The sequence below is a fragment of the Silurus aristotelis genome (genome assembly GCF_946808225.1).
Source record: "Silurus aristotelis genome assembly, chromosome: 1".
Taxonomy (NCBI): Eukaryota; Metazoa; Chordata; class Actinopteri; order Siluriformes; family Siluridae; genus Silurus; species Silurus aristotelis.
Window position 1 is genome coordinate 30,715,301 of NC_139574.1, and position 16,337 is coordinate 30,731,637.

At 37.4% G+C, this 16,337-nt stretch overlaps 1 protein-coding gene across 1 annotated transcript; it reads left to right on the forward strand.

Moving 5' to 3' along the window:
• The first annotated feature begins 2,997 nt into the window (after positions 1-2,997).
• Positions 2,998-13,191, forward strand: tars2 (threonyl-tRNA synthetase 2, mitochondrial). Its single transcript, XM_083523870.1, has 18 exons — positions 2,998-3,238; positions 5,228-5,403; positions 5,487-5,601; positions 5,731-5,852; positions 7,731-7,839; positions 7,928-7,995; positions 8,352-8,430; positions 8,528-8,674; positions 8,782-8,880; positions 9,438-9,604; positions 9,708-9,870; positions 10,545-10,682; positions 10,830-10,907; positions 11,141-11,241; positions 11,992-12,093; positions 12,197-12,269; positions 12,400-12,514; positions 12,673-13,191. The coding sequence occupies exons 1-18, from the start codon at positions 3,155-3,157 to the stop codon at positions 12,813-12,815; spliced, it is 2,079 nt and encodes a 692-aa protein (XP_083379996.1). The 5' UTR covers positions 2,998-3,154; the 3' UTR covers positions 12,816-13,191.
• Positions 13,192-16,337: the final 3,146 nt, after the last annotated feature.

Consider the following 16,337-nt stretch of genomic DNA (forward strand, 5'->3'; position numbering starts at 1 on the left):
AGTTGGTAAGGAATTGAGTCAAAATCACTGTAGAAGGTTGTGGCCCAGTGGGCATTGTTGCAATCTGTTATAAAATTCTCAGCTAAATTTAAGTGTTTTTATCAGTATGCAGAAAGCTAGTTGGAATGTTGTGTTGCCATACAACATAACATTATATTGACATTTTCAGATCTACGTTTATTATCCCATAATAGGAGAACTTTACATTCAAATCAGCAAAGTCACTTCCATGTCCTAGTTTGTTGCAATAAAAATTAGTTAGCATAAACTCTTCACTCACTAACCACCATGTTACTACATAGGCTTTGAGGAAACTTTCTACTTTGCTAGTTAGAATGTTCTTTCAGTCTGCTTGATTGCTACCATGGTAGCTAGCTAACATTAAATTTCAACATTTTCAGCAAAGGAGTATTATTTTACTTTGCTAGTCAGTAAACATGGCAGTTAAAAGTAAAAAGGACTGTTGAAATATCATCAAATATAATCAAATGCAGACATTTTTGATTACCACATTTTTAATTGGACAAGGATGTGCTGAAAAAAGTAGTCACACAGGTGTAATTGTGTGTGTGTGTGTATGTGTATATATATATATATATATATATATATATATATATATATATATATATATATATATATATATATATATATATGCGCTGATTATTGCAAAAAAAAAATGTTTTAAAAAAGTTCAGATTTGATTTTTACCTTTTAGATGTGTATAAAATACTTTGGACTTGAGGATCAAGTGTTTGAAAGAAAGTCTTGTTACTGGTTTTCACCCACACACAGAGAAATGAGCTGTAATTAATGTACATACTGCTAATACTGCTTGTACAAGTAGTGATGTGATTTCCCCCCATTTTGGTTCATAACATGTGAGCATTTGAGGAAATCGGTGGTGGTGATATACAGCGTCTTCTTTTTTCCTGAATGCATACACCATTAGACATTCTAAAAGTCTCACTATTCACATTCCAAAAGTTCATGTATAAACACATGAACTAAGATAAGGAAGAAAATAATTTTTTCCCCCCAAACACTAGACTTTGATTTATGGGTATATTCTTTGACCACAGGGCTAGTGCTCCTAGTTGTTAACCATCCATGTGACCCTGTTTAGATGAGTGTATAATTTCATACAGTAAGCCAATAGCATATTCTTTTACATGTAACTAGTCTAACTAGTTTACAAAGGTGAACACACACGTGTATATATGCTTGCTAGTATATAAGCAACTAAGCTCATGTTATCTATTCCACTGTTTAATGTGTTTAACAACCTTCAGTCATTGTGTTCTTTCATTAAGGAGCACAAACCATGCTGTAGCTAGTAACCATGCTAGCTAGTTTGCTATATTCTCTATATCACAGAGCCAGCATTCATGTGGTTTTGTGTCCCAATTTAGTCTTTAGCCAAGTGTGTAGATTTATTTAAGATAAATTATCCTATAAGGAGGCTGTTAGCAAGCCATTGCTCAGGGGTCTTAAGATTGGTTTTCTAGCAATTCTGTGCATTCTGGTTAGCAGAATATAAATAAGCTCGCTAGATGAGTCATACCGTGGAATCAAATTAAGTTTTATTGCTCTGACTAGGTCTGACTATGAACTATTTCACTGCTAAAAACTATTCTAGATCTCTGTGTGTAGGACACAACCATTATTGATAAATACACAAGAAACGTTTGTAAACGGCAATTAGCTTCTTAATTTAGTACTCTTTGTCAAAGCTACATATGAAAGTACACTTTTGTTACAGAATCAAATACTTTACAAATTTGCAAATGAACACAGTCTCCATCCTGCAAAATACCTTTTTTTTTTATTATTATTATTTTTTTTTTTTATTATTTTTTTTTCTTATACAATGTGTTTGAGACATGGCACCGGCTGCTTGGAGCATAAATAGCAAAACTTCATCCACATGGTCTAAACTTCTAAACTTACAGAACTGCTGTTGAGGGTTTCAAGTCAGGACTCCAGTTGTTGGTTTAACGTATTGGGGGATTTTTTTGTTTGGTTTTTATTTATTTATTTTTTTAAAGAGAAGAGCACAGGATCCCTGCTCCAGGAGAACCCTCTGTCTGCACATTTAGTATTTTTTCTGAGGGAATGGGTTTTGTTGAAAACTGAGGACCTTAAGTAGAACCAGTTTTCTAAAAGATTAAAATTTCATTGGTCTCCATCCTTTCGACCCTTGGAGATGTCCGTTAAACATTATTAAATTGAGGACTGACGATGACAAATTACACACCACCAATAGTGTGTCAAGTTCCTTTCCATTGTATTGCTTATCTCAGAACTGAAATGTTCACAGGCTGTTAATTAGATGTATTGATTTATAAGAGGACTCCATTACAACATGGATTCCTGAACATTCTGTGACCATTTCTGTTCCTGTACTCATCTACGTTCCAGACAAACATATGTAAACATTCAACATTGTTGTTTGGCAACAAATAGAAAGACTCAGGGATGTTTATTAGTCTCTCCTATTATTACCAACTACTATTGTTATTCCACTATCTAATACTATTTTGATGCAGTTGTGAAGGTCGCTGTATTGATTTTTAAATATAAATATCTAATTATAGCATTAATTTATTAATGAGTTAAGTATAATGAAAAATTTTAGATATGATCAATGTATTGAATACTGTTACAATGCAGCTCAATTAATATGCTAATTATTAAAAAAATAGAAAAGGGAAAAATAGAAGAAAAGGACTATAGTATAAAACAAATCGATTTTAAATCCTTTATAGTGCAATATTTGTCTCACTTGGTGTTTGTTTTTTTATTTTATTTATTTATTTATTTATGTATTGAGGACCTAAGCTAACAAGCTTAATTATGTCGGGTTGATTTAATTTGTAATTAATTATTATTATTTTTAAAAGGCTACTGTATGCGCATTGTTGGTGCGTGGTTGACTCGTTCGAATGCCCCCACGCAGTTCTGTCTCACTTTCCTATTGGTCAATCCTCTGGAAAACGTCTGACCAATCAGCTGTCTGCTTCCCGTTTTATTCCGGTAACATGGCGGCGCACAGAGCACGAAAGGGAACGACGTTGTAGGAGTAAATAAAAGAAAGATATGGTGTATTTATTTTTTTTTTTATTATAGATTTTGATCTTGTAAACATTTAGGAGGGATGATGGTGGCATTGTGTTTGCGGCGAGCTGTGTGGCATGAGACTCTGAGGTCGGCGTTAAGGAGCCACAGAAGCTACAGCAAGGTTATATTCAATATTGAATTAATTTTGACTTAACTAAATCAAAAAACCCATTCAAGAACTGTTTAGTAGGCTCTAATTGTTCTGCCCTGCGCTTATTAGGCGGCTCTGTGAAATTGTTATCGACATGATTCACGTGATGGATGTTTTGAGATGCTGAAGAGGAAACGTTCAGATATAAAGGAATGTGGACTTTAGTTACAGGACTCTTAAGTGATTCCCCCCCCCCCCCCCCTGACCACTAACACACAAAATGTTGGCATCTTCTTTAAAGCCTCTTTTTAGTCATGGACAGAAGTGGTTCTCCTTTCTTCATGCACATGTTTTAAGAGTGCAGTCTGCTGCAGGTTTGAATTCTTTTTTTAATGTGGTTAGGATTTAAGAAGCCATTTAACATTTATTTATGTTAACATTATTTATGTTAACATTTAACATTTATATCATGAATTTAATTCGATTCACTTGCAGTACACTTCATTTCTATCCAAAAGAATTGCTTGTATACACTGCTGACCTGCAGCTGGCACAGATACTGATCATTGATACTGAAGTGTAGGTTCATGTCTCCTGATTGAATTTCAAGAGCAGTTCAGCAATGACTTGTCTTCTGTTCTGTGTTTGGTTGTACAGCTGGTCCTTGTTGTGTCCCTGCTTCATTGGGAGGTTACCAGGATGACCCTTTAAGCATACATCCAAAATTGTTTGCTGTTTTAATTACATCTGACAATTTCATTTCTCCTTTTTTTGTTTGTTTGTCTTCCCCCCTCCATTTTATGGTTGATTTGAGCTTTGATTTGGAATGTTTTGCTTTTGAGAATATGTGAATAGATTTTTTTCTCTTCTAGATTTCTCACTTCTGTAGATGGGTTTTATATTTCTTACATTTTATTTTTAATTAAACAAATATGTTGTCCAACCCCAAAACTACATGTAACATTCAGAAGTATCAGCCAACCCAGTATCAGCAAAATAGACTAGATATTTAATTATGCACGTATTTACATTATATATTTTCTGTCATTTTCCAACAACTAAAAAATCTAATTAACAATTACACACACACACACACTCCTGCCAAGACCACAGAGTGTACAAACTTATCCACTTTACCATGCTCATGTATTTTAGTGTTGTCTTGTTGCACAGCCTCATATGATTACGCTCAAATCGTGGTTGCACACGTCACCATGTCAATGCGCTACATCATGTGACCATCCAGAGAAGCACAATAGAGCATCACCAGTGTATAAACACACCGCAGTTAGAAAACTCATTGCACCCTCTCTGTTCCAATTCTATATTCTCACTTCTGTACGCATTTTAGTGTCACCTTTCACTCCCTTGCAGACATACTTATCAAATACATGTTTAGCAAATAGTTTAAATTCTGGATTCTGATTGGTCAGTAAATGTGTAAAAAGAATTAAAAAAAAGTGCAACATTATAAAAAGTCTGTAATTGTTAGAAAACCTCTCTGCGGCTAGAGGAAAAGGAACCAAAATTAAATGGCAATATTGTATCCTGTTCCTGATCAATTCTAATGCTGAAATGCGCACACACACACACACACACTCATTACCTTTTGTACAGAGAGCTAAATGAATACGGTTAACGGCTGCTGATCAAATGATGAATGTCGTCGTCTTAAAAAAGAAAAAAGAAGTGCAAAACAAGCAATTTTGTGATATTCACTACACACTGCAGTAGAAAGGCTTTTAAGTACTTGAGTACTTTGGGGTATTAGGACACAGCCCAAAGTTTTAATTAGTTTGTTTTGTTTTGGTTTTGTTTTTCAGCTTGTGTATTTCAGACATTTAGTATTTAAACTTGGGTTTAAAAATGGACATCAATATTGTATTTATCGTCAAAATCTACAGAATGATTGAAATCTACAGAAAAGTAATTGATACATGTTAAATACGTGACTTGAAATACTACATGGTATCAAGTAATTGCTTGTGTCTGGGGGGGGTTTGCTTGTGTGTCTTACAGCTTCAGCCTTCAGCCAGCCAGTTACAGCGACTGCAACTGTTTGATGCTTTCTCACAAAGGTCAGATCAAAAACGGGCAGAACCTGGACGAGAGCTGAGTATCCGCTTGGCTAATGGCAGAACAACGAAAGGGGTGCCGGGTGTTACGACCCCATTGCATATAGCTCAGGATACCCGGTGAGTCCACACACTGATTTTACTTATTGGCAGCTACCTCTTAGTCAAACAGAGGTGGGTCTTAATTGTCTCCATTTCTGCAGTGTTAAAAGGGCTGTAGTGAGCAGGGTGAGTGGCACGTTGTGGGATTTATCTCGCCCCCTAGAGGCTGACTGTGAGTTGCAGCTACTCTGTTTCGACTCTTCAGAGGGAAAGCAGGTGTGTGTGTGTGTGTGTGTGAGAGAGAGAAACATTTAAAAAATAAATCCCTTACATTTTACAGTTTGTGTGTGTGTGTGTGTGTGTGTGTGTGTGTGTGTGTGTGTGTGTGTGTGTGTGTATGTGTAGGTGGTGTGGAGGACAGCGGCGTGTGTGTTGGCGAGTGTGATTGAAACACAGTTTGGTGCTCAGGTGTGCCGTGAAGGCGTTTCAGACATTGGACTGTTCTGCGACTACAGACTGGACCACAGGTATACACACACACACACAATACAAGTCTCCTAATACAATTATTGTTTTGGTTTTTTCTCCCCTATAATATTTACTGCAACATGCCTTTCATGGTTACATAAGTTTTTAATACTACATACACTTCATTTTATTTATATTATAGTTTTTTTATGTATTTATTACATATGCATTTAGTACAGTGCTTTTTTTTATGTTTCTGAAATATTTAAGAAACAATTTCCATTTTTATTGCTGTATATTTATTTATTACCTATTTATTACAGTGTATCCAAAAAGTATTCACAGTGCTTCACTTTTTCCACATTTTATGTTGGAGCCTTATTCCAAAATGGATTAAATTGACTTTTTCCTTAATTTCCTAATTTTCCTCAATTCACATTTTCCTCAAAATTCTACAAACAATACCCCGTGTACATAAGTATTCACAGCCTTTGCTTAATACTTTGTTGGAGCATCTTTGGCACCAATTATAACCTTGTCTTTTTGAATTTGATGCTACAAGCTTGGCACACCTATTTTTGGGCAGTTTCTCCCATTCTTCTTTCACCCAGTTGAAGGTCCAGCAGGTTTTCAGCAAAGATGTCTCTGTACATGCTGCGTTCATCTTTCCCTCGATCCTGATTAGTCTCCCAGTTTGTGCTGCTGAAAAACATCCCCACAGCATGATGCTGCCACCACCATGCTTCACTGTAGAGATGGTATTGGCCAGGTGATGAGCAGTGCCTCGTTTCCTCCAGACATGACACTTGGCATTCAGGCCAAAGAGTTCAAACTTTGTTATATCAAACCAGAGAATGTTGTTTCTCATGGTCTGAGAGTCCTTCAGGTGCCTTTTGGCAAACTCCAGGCAGGCTGTCATGTGCCTTTTACTAATGAGATGGTTGTTCTTCTGGAAGGTTCTCCTCTCTCCACAGAGAAACGCTGGAGCTCTTTCAGAGTGACCATCAGGTTCTTGGTCACCTACCTGACTATGGCCCATATCCCCTGATTGTTTAGTTTGGCTGGGTGGCCCACTTTAGGAAGAGTCCTGGTGGTTCCAAACCTCTTTTATTTACGGATAATGGTGGCCACTGTGCTGACTGAGACCTTAAATGTTGCAAAAATGTTTGTTCCCTTCCCCAGATCTGTGCCTCAATACAATCCTGTCTCAAAGGTCTACAGACAATTTCTTGGACTTCATGGCTTGGTTTGTGCTCTGACATGCACTGCTAATTGTGTGACCTCATATAGACAGGTGTGTGTCTTTCCAAATCATGTCCAATCAACTGAATTTACCACAGGTGGACTCCAATTTAGTTGTAGAAACATCTCAAGGATGATCAGTGAAAACAGGATGCACCTGAGCTCAGTTTTGTGTTGTCAAGGCTGTAAATACTTATGTAAAATAGTTTTATTTATTTATTTATTTATTTTGGAAGTGCTTTGAATACTTATTAGATGCATTATATGCATGTTTGGTCATTTCTTCAGTGGTAGATAGTTTTTAGTTTTTTTTTTAACCATTTCTTTTTATTCAGTTATTTTTTATTAATACATAATTACATACACAAGTGTTTGTTTGACATTTAGAAATATGTAAATAATGTTAAATACTACACATTTACCCTAACAAAATAAACAGTATTTTGTAGCATGTATTTTTAAAATATTTATATATTTTTTCTTATTATAAAGAATTATAAATTTTTTTATTATTGCACAATTTTGTCCCTATAAATAGATCATTTTATATAGTAAAACGTTATCTTGTGAAGTTAGACCTGCATGGCAATCGTAAAAGAGCATGGCTTGGTCTTGAGCTGGTAGTCAGAAGAGTTTGACTTTTAACAGCTTCAAATTCCCACAATCGTCAGTAATAACAGTAGTGTGTGTCTCAGCTCACTCTGTTTAGAGGAGGTGGAGCGGAGCTGTGTGGAGGCAGCAGTGTTAAAACTGCCCATCACAACAACACAACTGAATGCACACCAACTCCAACAGCTCTTCCAGGTAAGAAACCAGTCAGGATCTTTAACCTAACTCCTGCTGCATGCTATAATGGTCTCGGTGACGTTGTGTAATGAGGTCTTTGTGGTAGGATGATGACGTGAGGCTGCAGTGTGCCGAGGAGTCCCTGATGCTTGGAGACACAGTCAGTGTGTACAGGTGTGTGTATATTCACACACACACACACACAATAACCTTACCCAGACCCCACTTGAAGAATCCACAACACCAAAAGTAACTTTAAGGGAACCTTTTTTTTACCTTTTTAATTATTTCCTGATAAAAGCAATTGACACTATCGCTGTTTTCTCTTAGCTTGCATTAGTAATGTTTTTTTTCCCCTTTTTGTCACACATTCTTGCATCAAAGCAAAAAAGAGATAATAAAGCATATGAGATAATAAATGCTCTGCTGCGATTAAACCACTAGGGGTCATTATTCAACTCCGAGAAAAAAAATCATTGGGCATTTTATAACACAAAAACAAATCCATGTAATTTTGTGTGTGCGTGTAGGTTTGGTGTGTGTATAGGTGTGTGTACCGGTCCTCTCCTCCCTCACACAGGCTTCCTGCGCTTTTTTAAAATGCTACAGGTGAGTCACTGCAATATCCCCAGGGTCCTAAACTTCTCCACTTCTACCTCTTCTTCTTCTTCTTCTTGAAACTAATTTCTCAACACGAATGCTCCAGGTTTCCCCCGTGACTTTATCATCAAATCCCAACACAGTGGGTGTGCAGAGGATTATGGGGGTTTCGTTTCCCAACGAGAAAGAGCGAGAGCGTTGGGAGAACGAACAGGAGGAGGCAAAGAAACGAGACCACCGCCGCATTGGAAAGGTTTAGTGATGTCTAAAAAAAAAAATGCAAATCTTTATTAAATATTAATAGGTAGATGTGTTTTGTTGTTAATGCTGTTGTTGGGTTCTTTTTGTTATTTATTTTAGGAGCAGGAGCTGTTCTTTTTTAATGATGTCAGTCCAGGAAGCTGCTTCTTCCTGCCTAAAGGAGCTCATATTTACAACATGCTCACTGATTTTATAAAGGTAACAGCTTTCACTTAGATGTCTTTTTATTTATTTAAAAATATACATATATTATATATAAATAAAAATACAAATGTAAAAAAAAAGATTTATTATGAAAGTATATTATTTATTTTATAAATATTTTATTAACATTTGAGCTATGCAACTTTCTATTATCTTAATTATTAAATGATTTTATGTAAAATTAAAATACAAATCTTACTTCAGGATTTATAGAAATAAGTAATTTCCGATGTATTGCTTATTATTAAATATATAAAATGAAGTTTATTTTTGTGTAACAAAAGTCTAAGTTACCAGAACACAATATCAATAGAAATAAATATATATTGTTGTTCATATTTATATGTAAGAACTTGATATTATTTAAAGTTTGGTTTTAATTATCTAAATTTCTGAATTATTAATCCAGATATATGCAAATAAATGTTTTACTTAATTTCTATGTTATTTCGTTATAATAGCTCAGGCTGCTCTATTTCATTTATTCATTATATAAGGTGGGCACTTGGGGGTAAAAACACTGGAAAAGTGTCTTGTCCTCTTTCCAATAGAGTGAGTACAGGAAGCGTGGATTCAGTGAGGTTGTGACCCCAACTCTGTACAGCACGTCGTTATGGCAACGCTCAGGTCACTGGGAACACTACAGCGAGAACATGTTCACAGTTACATGTGAGCCACACACTTTTGCCCTCAAGCCTATGAACTGCCCTGCGCACTGGTAAGGACATGCCCCCTTCCATTGTGTAACAAGGGAGAGAGAAGTGCGTTTAAAAGAATGAGCTGTTTTATTGTAATAAAATGTCTGTGTTAATTGACTGCAGTGTGATGTACGAGCAGAGAGTGAGATCTTGGCGTGAGCTGCCGCTCCGTTGGGCCGACTTTGGTGCACTGCACCGTAACGAACACTCGGGGGCACTGGGGGGCCTCACTAGGGTACGACGTTTCTGTCAGGATGATGCACATATCTTCTGCACACCAGAGCAGGTATACACACAAACACACACATGATAATTTGATATAGCCCAAAAATGTGAATTTGTGCTACAGTCACAGAGTTAAATTACAGTTGTCCAAGTCAGGGGGTGTGGTCTCTGTTTCAGTGCCCGTTAGTGAAATGGGTATTAATACTTTGGCTGTTAGTGAAAGGTGAACCAGCTGCGGCTTCTGTTTTTCAGCAAAGGTGAAGAGGGTGTGGCTTTGCCATATTGGTTCCCAGTAAAGAAGACTCTTGTTAGTCAATCTTAGTGAAGTGAGCATGACATCTTAATGAAGGAGATGTGTGTGTTAGTGTCCGTGGCTCCTGTTTTAATTCTATTAGTTTTAATAGGGTTTTATTTGTGTAGCATTTTTAACGTTAGATATTGTTCCAAAGCAGCTTTACAGCTAGAGTAAGGTTATGTTGTTGGAATGTAAACGTTTATCCCTAATGAGTGAGCCAGTGGTGACCGTGCCAAGAAAAACTCCCTAGTATGAGGAAGAAACCTTGAGAGGAGCCAGACTTGAAAGGAAACCTATACTCATCTGGGTGGCACCAAATATCCCTTCATTATAGTTAAATCTTTTTTGAAGTGTGCTGTTCAGTGATTGGTGCTTATATCTGTTTCAGTAAAGTGACGTGGCCTCTGCATCATTATTTACATGTTAATCTCTCTCTGCAGTTAGAAGAAGAGATCACCGGCTGTTTGGACTTTGTAAGGAGTGTGTATCATGTGTTTGGTTTCACATTCCATTGCTTGCTCTCCACTCGCCCTACTCAGTATCTTGGAGACTCTGCCCTCTGGGATACTGCAGAACAGGTAACATCTCGATCATACACGCCAGTCGAGCCATAGGCACACAAGCTACCCTAACCCTGATGCATTCTCTCTCTCTGTCTCTCTCTCTCCCCTGTCGTTCTCACTGTCTGCCTGTCTGTCCCTCCCTCTCACTGCCTGTCAGAGTAGCAGTTAGAGAAGAGTCTGCAGTGTTTTGGTGAGCGCTGGGAGCTAAACCCCGGTGACGGAGCATTTTATGGTCCAAAGGTGCCACATACAACATGTGCATAAACAACCACACATGGTTTCAATCATGATCATCATCAATGTTGGGTGGTGTGCATGTGTGTCCTCGAGGAACACATTCCAGAACACACTGTCGTGTGTAATCTCCTCCATGCTTAGGCTCACACAAACAAACACACAAATACTCGGTGTCACTGAGGCGTCCACAGACTTCGAGGTCTCACCCTTTCTTATGTTTGCGTATGTGTGTTAAGATTGATATCCAAATCCGAGATGCAATTGGTCGACAGCATCAGTGTGCCACCATCCAGCTGGACTTCCAGCTGCCAATTAGATTCAACCTGGAGTATGTAGGGTATGTACACTCGCACTGAAACATTCTTTCTTTGATAACAGTCTCTCCTTTCTCTGTAGACATGTTTTTTTTTTTTTTTGTGTGTGTTTCTCTTTTTGTTTACCCCTCTGTCTGTCTCTCTTACATTTTCTCTTCTTACTCATCCTTTCCTTTTTTTCCTCCTTCCCTCTCTTTCTTCACCTTCTTACCTGTCTTTTTCTGTCTCTTTCTTTCTACCTCTATAAACGTCTCACATTCTCTTTTCCTTTGTCAAACTTTGTCCATTTATCACTTCTTTTTCTCATTAGAGACAGTAGCATTGAGTAAAAGACAGGAGGTGGCACTGGAGGTAGCAGAGCTGACGTTGTTGAGGTTTTCGTTGGGAGTGATGAGGATGGACAAGATTAGGAATGAGTTTATTAGAGGGACAGCGCATGTAGGTCGTTTTGGTGATGAGGTGAGGGAGGCGAGATTGAGATGGTTTGGACATGTGCAGAGGAGGGACATGAGTTATATTGGTAGAAAAATGCTGAGGATGGAGCCAAGAGGAAAACCAAGGAGGAGGTTTATGGATGTGGTGAGGGAAGACATGCAGGTAGTTGGTGTGAAAGAGGCAGATGTAGAGGACAGGGTGGTATGGAGATGGATGATCCTCTGTGGCGACCCCTAATGGGAGCAGCCGAAAGAAGAAGAAGATATTACTTCTTTCTCTCGCATTCTAACATGTCGGTATAACAATATTCTGTTTTGCTTTCATGCTTCCTCTTTCAGAGCGGATGGACAGATGCACAGACCCGTGATGGTGCATCGTGCCGTTCTGGGATCACTGGAGCGAATGATAGCCATTCTAGCTGAAAACTTTGGTGGCAAATGGTGAGAAATATATAGTAAATTATATTGACACTGGTGGGTAAAGTGTGTTGCGATTGGCTGAAAGTGATTGACCATGCAATTGACCTTTATTCATCTCTCTCAGGCCCTTCTGGCTTTCCCCAGCACAGGTCATGGTTTTGCCAGTAGGGGTTGAAAGTGAGCAGTACGGCCTGGACGTGAGTCCACCATTTCTCACTGTTGTTAGAAAATAACGTTATTAGTTTACATGATTAAAATTTGTTTAGTGAATTTAATAAATAACTTACTACCTTAAGTTTATTTTAAATAATTTGTGGAAAATTTAAGGTGGTCCAGAGATTGAAGAAAGAAGGTTTTATGGCTGACCTTGACACTGACCATGGTTCCACCTTAAATAAAAAGATTCGCTCAGCACAGCTTTCCCAATACAACTATATATTTGGTAAGAGACCCACAAATAAGTTGTTTGACTGTGATTGTTTGCTGGGTTTCATTGCTGATGTGTAGTTAATTAAGCTTCATTCGATATATTTATAAAATTTCTCTGTCTCATCATATGTCCTCCTCTCTGTTTTTTTTCCTTGTCTCTGGTTCTCCTAGTGGTTGGAGAGAAGGAGCAGCAGAGCAGGACAGTGAGCGTGAGGATGAGAGGAGGAAAACAACTAGGACAAATGTTACTGGAGGACGTGGTGACATCCCTGATAGAGCACCGAGAGAGACGCAGTAACCAGGACCATTTCTGAAACGCACACAAACCCATGAGGTGTTGAACAGAGGATTGTGTGAGGGCGAGATCTCCAGCTGGGATATATTTATAATAAAATCATGTAATTTGTAAACTTTTCCTTGTGCTTTCTCTTCCAATACATTGTGTTAACCAATGTTCCAGAATATTTTCTGTTTTTAGGAACAATGTACTGTATACACAGGTCCAGCAACACCCACAGAAAAGAGAATGCCATTGTAATTTTAGCTTATTCTTTTGATATATTTACAATTGTGTTGCAACAATGGATAGCATATAAAATATAATAGTTGGCATATAAAGCTTGACCTGAAATACCAAGCTAATTAATACATACACAATTTTGGTATTGAATAAACCTCCCTTGAAACGTATAGCCGCTGTACTAATATGTGAATTTTTGGAAACATAATAATAGAACAATGCAACTTTTCATTATTATTATTATTATTATTATTAATTTCATGATGGGAGGGACTGAGTTTTCACGGGGCCATTCAAGTCATTTGAATGGATTTTGCAAAACAATTGGGCCATTAACATTACATTTAATTAAACAACGAAATTGTATTCCTACTTGCAGATAGAATCCTTTGCAATTATTTTGTATATAGGCTTAATAATCAATAACTTCGATTTGCTGTCATAAAATGTGTACATTGATTTGATTAACAAATGGAACCAGTTTGGTAATTATCGACAGCCAGTGAAAAATTGTTGTAAAACAGATGTTTGGGCAGCAGCAGACAGAGAAGAGAAAGTCAATTTTGTGTAAAATGGGGAAGTACAAATTAAGGCAAATTGGCTGTAAAAGACAGACACTAAATAACTATGGCCTATGTCAAATCTTTGTCATTCAGACTGATAAAATCTGGGGATACAGTTGAAGGAGGTCATGTGTATTCAATGGCAATATGATAGAGATAAATGTTTATTTTTCTCCTTAGTTGTGGTCTGCTTTTTGATTTTACAGCATTAAACATCTAGTTGATTTGTTTTATTAGTAAACCAGTTTGCGTTGCAAGTAAGTTTTGTAAGCTGTCTCCTAAACCATTTCTAATTCAGTTCAGAGCGAAATGATGTAGAGATTTCATAATAATGTCGATTTTTTTGTTTATCATATAATAGGATTATCACAATTACATCGCTGTCAAATTGAATGGTAACAATTACAAACATTTCTAATTTGTGTGTGTGTGTGTGTATGTGTAAGTGTGTAAAATCTGGCACTAAAAGGGCATTCAAATACATTTTATGATACCTGCAGAAACTGTGTGAGATGAGGCTGGTGAGGGAACAACTGTTTATAGCTGCTATAACAAAGATGTAATATTGGAAGAATCAGTTTTACACTGCTTCAAATAATCACCATCACCTGTCATTTGTTGATTATTTACTTATAAGAGCAATTCCATAAGGCTGTATAGCCACTTTGCATATTAAATAAGGCAACTAAACACCAAGCTGCATTCCTCAAGTGGCTGCTACTAGATATAAAAAAAGCTATTAATCAACACTGACAAACGCACGCAGATAAATCCACCGGTAATGGAGCATTTTGTGAAAAGTGTCAAAATTAGTGAAAATTTATTATTTATTTAATAAAATAAATCTCTGCAGCAGCACTGAGATGTTATGTGTTGTGTGTTCGGTTTTCATGTCTGCCCTGTCTGACTCTCTCTCCCTCCAGCTAAAAATAATAGCTGTTGAACTTTAGGCGACCTGGAGCACTAGAGGAAGAATTGCTTCTTTTGTAGGAGTGCAAGGGGGGGGGGGAGAAAGCAGAGATGGCAATCTTGAAACTCTTTCCTGGAATCAGAAGGCGCAAACTGACCAACAAGTTGTTAGAACTTATACTGTGCTGTGTTATTGTGTATCAGGTTAGCAAAAAAAGAAAAGAAAGAAAAACAGAAAAAGTCATAAATTTTTAAGAAAAAAAAGGTTTTGAAAAATGCTATTTCATTATTTTCTGCTACATAAAGTATTTTATAACAACTGTTACGTCTACAGTCGTTGTCTGAGAATGAATGTGTGTGAGAGAGAGCTAGGACAAAATCTTTACTCAATGTGTACACACACTGAATTCCTCCTGTGTGTCCAACTTGCCGTGTAGAACAACCAGACTGTGGACCTTTCTCACTTTTCTGTCAGGACAGTCTCCTTAGCTGTGTGTGAAGTCTGACCATGTTTTGGTTATGTTTGCAGTGAGTAACATCGTGCAGGACTTGGCTTTCTGTTGTGTCCTTGTCCCATTGCTAATGTGTTGTTGTCACATTGCTAATGTGTTGTGTAAAGTGTTTGTGTGTGCCTGTAGTCTAACCATGTTTTTGTTTCATGTTCTCATCCTATTGTGTATGATGTCTGATACAGTGATTCGTGTGTACTTTGGCCCTGTCTGGTGTGTGTGTGTGTGTGTGTGTGTGTGTGTGTGTGTGTGTGTGTGTGTGTCTGGGCATAGACTGACCCTGGCTGAGATGTGAATATTTTGTCCTTGTCTGAGAGCTGTGTGTGTGTGTGTGTGTGTGTGTGTGTGTGTGTGTGTGTGTGTGTGTGTGTGTGTGTGTGTGTGTGTGTTTTTTCCCTGTCCCTGTCTAAAGTGTGTGTGTGAGAGAGAAAAAAAAGGGAGTCACTCTGGGTGACTGTGATTGTTCCAGTCTACTGCTTTCTTCCAATTACAGAAATGTGCGTTCTGATGTTCCGGTTTATATGAACACACCCATCCGCTTTATTCACTTCTTCCAATTTTAGTCATTTCTATTTTTCTCTCTCCTTTACTCCTCTCTGTGTTCCTTTAGAGATAGCTTACCTGTTTTTTTTTTTTTTTTTTTTTTTTTTTTTTTAGCTTTTTCTACTTACATTTCAGGTGATTTGGCTCTGTCCCAATTTATAAAATTGAAAGCTTTTTAGGTACTTACCAACAGTCAGACATATTGGTCTACTTTTTGTTACTGGTCCTACTAAATGTCAAGCCATTTTGGTTCAAACCCAAATTATATTAAAGCAACACGATTACCAGGTATCACTAAAATGCTGCCCATTTCGGTTCATCACCAAATGCTAGGTTCTGTACTAGTGGCTAGTTAGCGGGTTCTGGTCCAAATGTTAAAAGGTTGGGTCTGTTTAGTCTTCTTAGTAAATGTTTTTGGCTTTGTCCCAAACAAATTCATGACGAGTTAGTGTTAGTTGTTATTACACCATCAGCCATTTTAATTCCAACTAATGTATTTAGCTAGTCTTAGAAGGTCAGCCATTTTGGCTCTGTCCTAAATGCTAGAGCGCCCTAGATGGTGTTTTTTTAACTAAATAGTTAACGATTAAATTAAGATCTATTGTGAATGAAGCCACATACTCTGACCAGCCATAATTTTATGGCCACCTGTCTAATATTGTGTTGGTCCCCCTTTTGCTCCAAAACAGTTCTGACAATTAAGCATTAACAGCATTACCTTCTTCAGCATTTTGAGCTACAGGAGCTTGTCTGTTGGATTGGACCAAACAGTCCCACATGCATCAATGAGCC

Coding starts and splice junctions, on each gene's coding strand:
- tars2 (XM_083523870.1), top strand. CDS start 3,155: ATGATGGTGGCATTGTGTTTGCGGCGAGCTGTGTGGCATGAGACTCTG. Junction 8,431..8,527: donor GCTTTTTTAAAATGCTACAG/GTGAGTCACTGC, acceptor CGAATGCTCCAG/GTTTCCCCCGTGACTTTATC. Junction 9,871..10,544: donor TCTTCTGCACACCAGAGCAG/GTATACACACAA, acceptor CTCTCTCTGCAG/TTAGAAGAAGAGATCACCGG.